Source organism: Bos javanicus, chromosome 15 (genome assembly GCF_032452875.1).
Source record: "Bos javanicus breed banteng chromosome 15, ARS-OSU_banteng_1.0, whole genome shotgun sequence".
NCBI classification, from domain to species: Eukaryota; Metazoa; Chordata; class Mammalia; order Artiodactyla; family Bovidae; genus Bos; species Bos javanicus.
The window spans coordinates 14,498,487-14,509,026 of NC_083882.1; the positions used below are offsets into that span (position 1 = coordinate 14,498,487).

General features: G+C 41.8%; 1 protein-coding gene across 3 annotated transcripts in view; it reads right to left on the reverse strand.

The window, feature by feature from the left end:
- CEP57 (centrosomal protein 57) overlaps positions 1–10,213 on the reverse strand; it is a 41,513-nt gene extending 31,300 nt beyond the window's left edge. For 2 of the 3 annotated variants that reach the window (XM_061440163.1, XM_061440164.1), the window contains exon 1: positions 9,615–10,213. In XM_061440163.1, the coding sequence (XP_061296147.1) occupies positions 9,615–9,659 (45 nt within the window). In that variant the 5' untranslated portion in view covers positions 9,660–10,213. Of the gene's footprint in view, positions 1–6,738; positions 6,817–9,614 lie in introns of all 3 variants that reach the window. The other variant, XM_061440165.1, reaches the window with a different exon arrangement.
- Positions 10,214–10,540: the final 327 nt, after the last annotated feature.

Below are 10,540 nucleotides of genomic sequence, written 5' to 3' on the forward strand. Positions count from 1 at the left end.
TCTCTAATAATGAACAATGCTGAGCATCTTTTCATGTGTTTATTACTAGATTTATTAATATATAGTAGACCTGTATGTCTTCTTGAGCTGCCTGTATATTTTGGAGATTAATCCTTTGTCAGTTATTTCATTTACAATTATTTTCTCCCACTCTTAGGGCTGTCTTTTGGATATTTTTTCAAAAGTTTTTTCACCTTGTTTAATTTCCTTTGCTGTGCAAAAGCTTTAAAGTTTAATTTAGGTCTCACTTGGTTATTCCTGTTTTTATTTCCAATATCCTAGGAGGTGGGTCATAGAGGATCTTGCTGTGATTTACGTCAGAGTGTTCTGCCTATGTTTTCCTGTAAGAGTTTTACAGTTACTGGTCTTACATTTAGTCAGGAGAAGTTGGGATGAATTGAGAGAGTAGCACTGAAACATATACATTACCATATGTAAATCAGATAGTATGAATTGGCTGTATGACGCAAGCTCAAGCCTGGTGTTCTGTGACAACCTGGAGAAGTGGGATGTGGGAAGGAGGTTCAAGAGGGAGAAGACATATGTATACCTATGGCTAATTCACGCTGATGTATGGCAGAAACCAACATTATAAAGCAATTATGCTCCATATTAAAAATAAATTTAAAAAAGTTAAAAGGCAGAAGATTCTGTCCCAGATAAAGGAGCAAGATAAAGCCCCAGAGAAGTCTGTGAGTTTTCCCTGCCTATCTAAAGTTGCACCCTTTGTCATTCTATCTTCTTACCCTTTTAAAAACACTTATTCCTACATGATATATTTATTATCTCTATGTCCTGTGAAAAAATAAAAACTATATATTTAGTTTATATCCCTGACAGAGATTTTAAAAACTCTTACAATTTTTAAGTGATGGACAGTCTTTGTTATAGTGGGGCCTCTGACAGTAAAAACAAAACAAAACAAAAACCTACCAGGCAATTAGCCCTCAAGAGAAGGGGCTAGAGATTGAGTCCGATCACCAATGGCTGATGATTTAAATTATCATACCCACATAATGTAACCTCCATAAAAAAAACTCTTGAACAATGAGGCCCCTGGAGTGTCCAGATTGGTCACAGAAGCTCGTTTACATCTTACCCTGTGTGTCTCTCCATTTGGCTGTTCTGGAGTTGTATCCTTTATTTAAAATGAAAAAAGTTTTAACTGTAAGTGTAGTGTTTTCCTGAATTCTGAGTCTTTCTAGCAAATTACTGAATGTGATGGGGGAGAGTTAGCAGAACTCCTTAAGCTGCAGTTGGCTGGGAAGAAATAGATTCCTTGGGGACATGTGGAATTTGCAGGTGGCAACTGAAATGGGGCCAGTCTTGTGAGACTTAGTATCTGTACTGCACTATCTCCAGCTAATGTCAGAACTGACTGATGGCACAGTTGGCACAGAAAAATTGGATGTTGAAAAAACATAGTCATCCTATTAAGAGTTTAAGTTCCAAACAGATAATAAATGCTTAATCTGTTCAATGAATTATATAAATATTCTTCAAAATAGGAAAACTTCATAGTGTTTATAATACTGAATTATTCTGTTCAATAAAGTTCTAGAATTTCCACCGAAGAACAGCAGAAGATCAAGAATAGCTGCATTTCTTTTGAAGAACAAGGCAGATAGTTGCACTTAGATTAAAAAAAAAAAATCAAAATTATTAGGAAAGTGAGTAGAGACACAGGCAGAGACAAATACAACAATGGGACAAAGAGCCCAGTAACACAGCCACACACATATGGAAATTAATATACTGACAGCTGGAATGGTAAACTGCTAGGGAGAGAATGAGCTTCAACAAGTAATGCTGAAATAATTGTGCATCTTAAATAAAACATGAAATTGGATCCCTACCTCACAGCACACTAATTTCAAGCAAATAAAAGACAATATGCCCCAACTTTAAAACATGTAGAGAAAAATATGGAAGAATATCACTAAGGCTTTGGAAGAACTTAACCAAGGAAGAATTTAACCAAAAAATAATAATCCTAAAAGAAAGAATAACTTTTATTACATTAAAACAATGAACTCTTGTTCATCAAAACATATCATAAAAAGACAAACCAAAGAGTACTAGAATACTCCTGATAGATAATAAACACCTAGAATACATCCAGAATGACTATAAATCAGTTTTAAAAAAAAATCGAAAGCAGGCAAAAGTTACCAACGGGCATTTCATAGAATAACAAAACCCACAAGATTAGCAAAATTATGAAAAGAAAAAAAGCATCTTCATCAATGAAGAGGGCGCACAAATAACAGGATATCACTTCACAGAACCTCTCAACAACAAGACACATCACCTGTTAAAATAGGATAGACCTATTAAAATAGACTAAAGGAGATTGTTGATGGGAACGCAAACTGTAACAATCACTTTGGCAAGCAATTCAGCAATTCCAAATAAAGCCAAAGATGCACCTACTCTATGACCCAGTATTTCATTAAATTATTAACTGAACTATTTTCTCTGTATTCTCTTAAAAAAAAAAAAGTGTTCTCAGTTTCTGAACATATACTACAACCCATTACTGAGTTGCAATTCGCAGCCCAACCATCACTTGTAAAATTGCTGCTTCTCAGACCTTTTGGTGCCAGGCAGCCCTTACACTCAAAAATTGCTTAAGACCCCAACAAGCTTTTCCTTATAAGTGGGTTACATCAGTTGCTATTTATCACATGACAAAATTAAAACTGAGAAAATTTAAAGATATTTACTACCTTAAAAATAATAAATCCATGTTAGCATAAATATAATTTTTGAATAAAAATTAACTATATCACCCAAAAAATTAAGTGGCACTGTTTTACATTTCTGCAAATCTCTTTAATTCTTGACGTAAAAGAAGGCTGCTAGATTTTATCTGCTTCTGTATTCACCTTGTTTTGGTTGATGTATATAAAGAATCTGGTTTCCCACAAAGTGGCTGGGTAAGGAAGGATACTGAAGACCTCCTCAAAGGTCTTCAGACCATTCTGAAAACTACCATTCTAGAGAAAAATTTGCACATAAGGAACATACAGAGATGATCACAACAGGACTGTTCATTATAGCTGGCAAATATATGAACAAATCCTAAAAACTCCAAAGCCCATCAAGATACTATAGTACACAGAAATATAAAAGCACAACATTTGCTAGTTGCAGAATTCTGAATTAACCTTTCTGTACCTTATTTTGCTCATTTGAAAATGCAGATACTAAAGCCAATCTCATAAAATTACTTTAAGGATTAGACATATTAATATATGAAAAGTATTTAAAATGCCTGCCAGATAATGAGTGCTACACAAGTATTACACATTATTATAACCTCAAAATGTGTGTGTGAAAGAGTGAGAGTAGAAGACAAAAGCAGGAAGATGCACAAAGGGGCATGAATGTATTCATTTTATGATTCCCAAAAATAAATCTCATAGGAAATCTATGAAACAATCATAAAACACTTCTAAGAAAAATAAATAAAGAGCAAGTTTGTTAATGGGCCTGGATAAAAACCCAGAGAGACCAATTAGGAGACTAGCTTGTTAAGTCCAAAGTGACATTAAGTGTGTGTTGACCAGACTATTCAATCCATGAATTCTCAGGCCAGAATACTGGACTGGGTTGCCTTTTCCTGCTCCAGGAGATCTTCCCAACCCAGGGACTGAAACCAGGTCTCCTGCATTGCAGGCTGATTCTTTACCAGCTGAGCCACCAGGGAAGCACAAGACTACTGGAGTGGGTAGCCTATCCCTTCTCCAGGGGATCTTCCCAACTCAGGAATCAAACCGGGGTCTCCTGCATTGCAGGTGGATTCTTTACCAGCTGAGCGAAAAGCAAAGACTGACCATTAACTAATGCGAAAATGTAAAACAAATTAAAAAAAAAAAAACACACACAGGAAAGATATTGTTACAACACTATGCTGACTATATACTTTTGTATCAGTATGCCTGATCATACTTGCTAATATTTTCCTGATACTCTCCACTAGTGAGTTGATACATAGCAGTCATTCAATAAATGTTAGCTGCTAGCTGTCACTCTTCCTACTGTTGTTGCAGTGAAAGGCTTATAAGAACAATTCAAATGTATCACCTACTTCCACACTGTTCACATTTGAGATTTACACCTCAACTGCTATTTACAGATTGTGTTATTTGTGAATTTACCTAAGAAAAATCCTTGCCTACTAAAAGCATCTCCATTTATACTACACCTAAACTGGGTCCAGGGCTATCCCCTTGGTTCTGCAGTAAAGAATTTGCCTGCAACGCAGGAGCCCTGAGTTCAAACCCTGGGTCAGGAAGATCCCCTGAGGGCATGGCAACCCACTCCAGTATCCTTGATTGGAGAATCCCATGGACAGAGGAGCCTGGCAGGCTACAGTCCATGGAGTCACAAAGAGTCGGACCCAACTAAAGCAACTGAGTACCCATGCTGGATTTATCAATGTTAAATACACAGAAACTGTTAATATTCACAACTCTGAAATCTCATTATGAGTAGCCTGAGTTCATGTTGTAGGTTTAAAAGGTCTTCTGTTGTCTTATTTTATGAGCAGTTGTCTGTTAAGCTAAAGTGCTTTATAAATTCTGCTATAAATGCCAGGCTTATTTTTGATATGACAGTTAAAGTATCAAAGCATGGCCATTATACATTGATAAATTGTCATTTTTGTTTTGAGACATAGTGACTTCCAAATTAGACATTTTGATTTAAAAGATCAAGTTAAAAGAGTTACACTTTGACGTGTAAAGCATTCTAGATATTCTTAAGAGTACTCTGGAAGCTGAGAATCCACTTAAAGCTGAGCTTAGATATAAAAATATGTTTTCTATTAAAAACTCTATAGCATTTCTGTCCCCTGGAGAAGGAAATGGCAACCCACTCCAGTATTCTTGCCTGGAGAATCCCATGGGTGGACAAGCCTGGTAGGCTACAGTCCACGGGGTCGCAAAAGTCGGACACAACTGAGCCACTTCACTTTCAGGATTTCTGTCCAGGTTACCTTAAAAGACTAAGGGTTAACCACACCCCAGTAACTACTTCGGCTAGATGGCCTTGGCAGACTTCAGTTCAAGTCAACATTTATAGGCGTTTTCCTTTCTCAGTCTCCAAATGATGTTTTAAGAGTGGTGAAAAACACATCTCTCCTAATATTATTTATTTTTTTCTCCCAATTAAGTTTAATCACAACTCCTATATAATCTCAAAACCACAATCACAGAAAACTAACCAATCTAATCACAAGGACCACAGCCTTGTCTAATTCAATGAAACTATGAGCCATGCTGTGTAGGGCCATCCAAGACAGATCGGTCATGGTGGAGAGTTCTGACAAAATGTGGTCCACTGGAGAAGGGAATGGCAAACCACTTCAGTATTCTTGAGAACCCCATGAACGTTATGAAAAGGCAAAAAGACAGGACACTGAAAGATGAACTCCCCAGGTGGTAGGTGCCCAATATGCTACTGGAGATCAGGGGAGAAATAACTCCAAAAAGACGAGAGCCAAAGCAATGAAGAGATGGAGCCAAAGGAAAAACAACACTCAGTTGTGGATGTGACTGGTGATGGAAGCAAGGTTCGATGCTGTAAAGACCAATACAGCATAGGAACCTGGAATGTTAGGTCCATGAATCAAGGCAAACTGGAAGTGGTCAAACAGGAGATGGCAAGAGTGAACGTCGACATTTTAGGAATCAGCCAACTAAAATGGACTGGAATGGGTGAATTTAACTCAGATGACCACTATATCTACTACTGTGGGCAAGAATCCCTTAGAAGAAATGGAGTAGCCATCACAGTCAACAAGAGTCTGACATGCAGTAGTACTTGGGTGCAATCTCAAAAACGACATAATGATCTCTGTTCGTTTCCAAGGCAAACCATTCAGTATCACAGTAATCCAAGTCTATGCCCCGACCAGTAATGCTGAAGAAGTTGAAGATGAACAGACCTAACTAACACCCAAAAAAGATATCCTTTTCATTACAGATGACTGGAATGCAAAAGTAGGAAGTCCAGAAATACCTGGGGTAACAGGCAAATCTGGCCTTGGAGTACAGAATGAAGTAGGGCAACGGCTAATAGAGTTTTGCCAAGAGAATGCACTGGTCATAGCAAACACCCTCGTCTAACAACACAAGAGACGACTCTACACATGGACATCACCATCAACACCGAAATCAGACTGATTATATTCTTTGCGGCCAAAGATGGAGAAGCTCTATACAGTTGGGCTAAAACAAGACCAGGAGCTGACTGTGGCTCAGATCATAAACTCCTTAATGCCAAATTCAGACTTAAATTGAAGAAAGTAGGGAAAACCACCAGACCATTCAGGTATGACTTAAATCAAATCCCTTATGATTATACAGTGGAAGTGAGAAATAGATTTAAGGGACTAGATCTGATAGAGAAGCGAAAAGCAAAGGAGAAAAGGAAAGATACATCCATTTGAATGCAGAGTTCCAAAGAATAGCAAGGAGAGATAAGAAAGCCTTCCTCAGTGATCAGTGCAAAGAAATAGAGGAAAACAAAAGAATGGGAAAGACTAGAGTTCTCTTCAAGAAAATTAGAGATACCAAGGGAACATTTCATGCAAAGATGGGCTCGATAAAGGACAGAAATGGTAGGGACCTAACAGAAGCAGAAGATATTAAGAAGAGGTGGCGAGAATATATAGAACTGTAGAAAAAAGATCTTCATGACCCAGATAATGATGATGGTGTGATCACTCACCTAGAGCCAGACATCCTGGAATGTGAAGACAAGTGGGCCGGTGGAGGTGATGGAATTCCAGTTGAGCTATTTCAAATCCTAAAAGATGATGCTGTGTAAGTGCTGCACTCAATATGCCGGCAAATTTGGAAAACTCAGAAGTGGCCACAGGACTGGAAAGATCAATTTTCATTCCAATCCCAAAGAAAGGCAATGCCAAAGAATGCTCAAACTACCGCACACTTGCACTCATCTCACATGCTAGCAAAATAATACTCAAAATTCTCCAAGCCAGGCTTCAGTAATATGTGAACCGTGAACTTTCAGATGTTCAAGCTGGATTTAGAAAAGGCAGAGGAACCAGGGATCAAATTGCCAACATCTGCTGGATCATTGAAAAAGCAAGAGAGTTCCAGAAAAAATCTACTTCTGTTTTATTGACTATGCCAAAGCCTTTGACTGTGTGGATCACAATAAACTGTGGGAAATTCTGAAAGAGATGGGAATACCAGACCACCTGACCTGCCTCTTGAGAAATCTGTATGCAGGTCAGGAAGCAACAGTTAGAACCAGACTTGGAACAACAGACTGGTTCCAAATAGGTAAAGGAGTACATCAAGACTGTATATTGTCACCCTGCTTATCTAACTTATATGCAAAGTACATCAAGAGAAATGCTGGGCTGAATGAAGCACAAGCTGGAATCAAGATTGCCAAGAGAAATATAAATAACCTCAGATATGCAGATGATACCACCCTTATGGCAGAAAGTGAAGAACTAAAGAGCCTCTTGATAAAAGTGAAAGAAGAGAGTGAAAAAGTTGGCTTAAAGCTCAACATTCAGAAAACTAAGATCATGGCATCTGGTCCCATCTCTTCATGGTAAATAGATGGGCAAACAGTGACAGACTTTATTTTGGGGGGCTCTAAAATCACTGCACATGGTGACTGCAGCCATGAAATTAAAAGATGCTTACTCCTTGGCAGGAAAATTATGACCAACCTAGGCAGCATATTAAGAAGCAGAGACATTACTTTGCCAACATAGGTCCATCTAGTCAAGGCTATGGTTTTTCCAGTAGTCATGTATGGATGTGAGAGTTGGACTATAAAGAAATCCGAGCACCAAAGAAAGAGATGCTATTGAACTGTGGTGCTGAAGAAGACTCTTGAGAGTCCCTTGGACTGCAAAGAGATCCAACCAGTCCATCCTACAATCAGTCCTGAATGTTTACTGGAAGGACTGATGTTGAAGCTGCAATTCCAATAGTTTGGCCATGTGATGCAAAGAGCTGACTCATTTGAAAAGACCCTGATATTGGGAAAGATTGAAGGTGGGAGAAAAAGGGACAACAGTAGATACGATGGTTGGATGGCATTACCGACTCAATGGACATGAGTTTGGGTAAACTCCAGAGTTGGTGATGGACAGGGAGGTCTGGTGTGCTGTAGTCCATGTGGTGGCAAACAGTCGGACACTACTGAGTGACTGAACTGACTGATATAATCTCATCCATCTACTTACACGTAATAGGCTAAGCTTGTCTTTTATCTTCCCTTTTACTGACTTAGTTCCTGGATAACTCCAGTTGTCACCTTCCTTCTTTCCTGTTAATCTTCTCTCACCTCTCCACACACTTCATTGTGCCTTCATTGTGCTGAAACCCTGAAAACCACTTCTGGCCTCACTAAAACAAATTTTAGCAACAGTCACCAAAAGGTGAAACTGGGAAAAGGTGTATTTTCGCCAAAGTGATTCTGCTGTTACTGTCTCCCTAAATTTTTCCCCATTAACTTCTATGACAATCTTACCCTAATATTCTCCCTCTTTTGTCATATTTTAACAATTCACCTAACCGAACTCTACCTTCACACTACCTCTGCCTATTTCAAATTATTTCAAGTTTTCTGAAAGCACTTGTCTTGACACATATTCCAAATTGCCTGCGGTGCCTTTTTCTCCTCCCTTTGCGTCTTCTGGGACAAGCATTTCCTATTCCTTCACCACTCAGCTAGTTTCATCTTCCCCACCCCAAGAACTGCTAATCACTTTAACGTAGGTTCTTCTACCAGGTTGGTATTTATCAAACTGTACTGTGTAACAACCTAATTACGTGTAGATTCTCTTCAGTGCTTTCTTCCTTAGTAGCAAGGATTCTCCCCTATTCATCTGTGTAATCCTAGAGTCTGTCTGTATGCCACTCAGGTTTGCTAGATAAAGAGCTAACGGCTCCAACTTGAACTTCTTCACATTCATTACTGCCTATCTACTCCCAATGCGAAGGGTCCCGCTCCAACAAAATACTAGTACCTTAACAGGCTAGCGATTCTTCTAGAGGCCAATACAGTATTTAACATCAGCTCTCCCTGCTGATTTGCAACCCGGGGTCATCGTAATATGGTGGAAGCGGGAAGAGCGCGCGCGCGCGCTCGGGGTAGGCTAAGCACAAATCGAAGTTTCTGGGAGGAAGGGAGGAGGCACTGAAAGCAAAGAAATCCGCAGGAGCACTCGACTGCGTACAATTCAATAGCTGCCAATCAAGCCGACGAACTAGAGCGCCCACCTGGTCTCGGAGTTTCCAAGAGGGGCCGTTACACCCACGTGACCCGGGAACGCGGTTTTCGCGGGCCAAGGTGTAGGTAGCCATCCCTGCGAGTCCAGGCAACGTTCTGCAAACCAGGGCGGCTACGCCGAAAGGTGACGGGGGGAGAGACAGACCTGAGTCGTCTCAATTGCAGGGTGCAGCCTCAAACGAAGCAGTGGGCGCCGAGGCAGCAACGGGGCCACCCCGCGGACTGGGGGAGACGCGGGACCGAGAGCGCTCTGAAAAGTGAGATAATGCACAGGGGGCACCGGGACCGACTCAGGGTCTGTTCGGAGGTCAACGGCTTCTTACCGAGAACTGAGAAGCCGAAGTCTCAGAGACCGATGCTGCCGCCATCTTCCAGCCCGCCCAGGGGAGCTCCGCAGCCCCGGCACGCTCTGGGTTCGCGTGGCTGTTCTTCAAGATTCGCGAGCCGCCCGCCAGGGGCGACCCTGAGCCGAACCCCTGATGGAAGGGGCTAGGGTGCTGGTGCCGGCTCTGGAAACCCCTGCCACACACCCCCAGCGGGACGCCCACGCTCGGAGCGCACACGGAAAGGACCACACGCCCTAACGGACGTCCTGAGCAGCCAATCAAGAGAGCAGGCGTCTTCCGCTGGCGGGAGAACCCGCCTCTTCCCTCGGTGACGTCATAAGGTAGCTCGTCGCTGACGGAGCGCCGCCGGGACGCGGCGGGCGACCGGGCGGCGCTCCTGAGGGGCTCCTGCGCAGAGGCGGGCCTTCTCGAGGGGGAAACCTGGGCGAGGGGTTTTGGTGTCTCCAGTGGCGAGTGAGTCGAATGGGATAAAATAAAACCGAATTCGAAGCTCAAAACTCTCCATCACTTCCCTCGGGCTAAACGCCGGAGAGAGCTTGAGTTTGACCCGGGGACGCCTCTCCAGGTGAGGTACTTCCCTTTCGGCCAATAACAAATACGATAAGGAGGAGCCTAGAGATTTGGTCCAATGGAAGTCAAGGGGAGAAAAAAAAAAAAAGAGTCGGGGCAGAGAGTAAACCTCCACAAACAACTGCCCAATTAAATTGGGAGCTCCCACGCAAACCTGGGACTGGCTGCTGGAAATAGCCGCGACCGGGGCCTCGGGGCGGGGCGAGTTTAAAGCTGCTTTCGCGCGCTGAGGCCGTCTGGCTGTTATTGGCCAGCGACGTCCTCCTTTTGTGGGCGCGCCCGGCGTAGCGGGGGTCAGAAGCTAGGCGGGGCGGCCGAGTGACGCAGTCGCC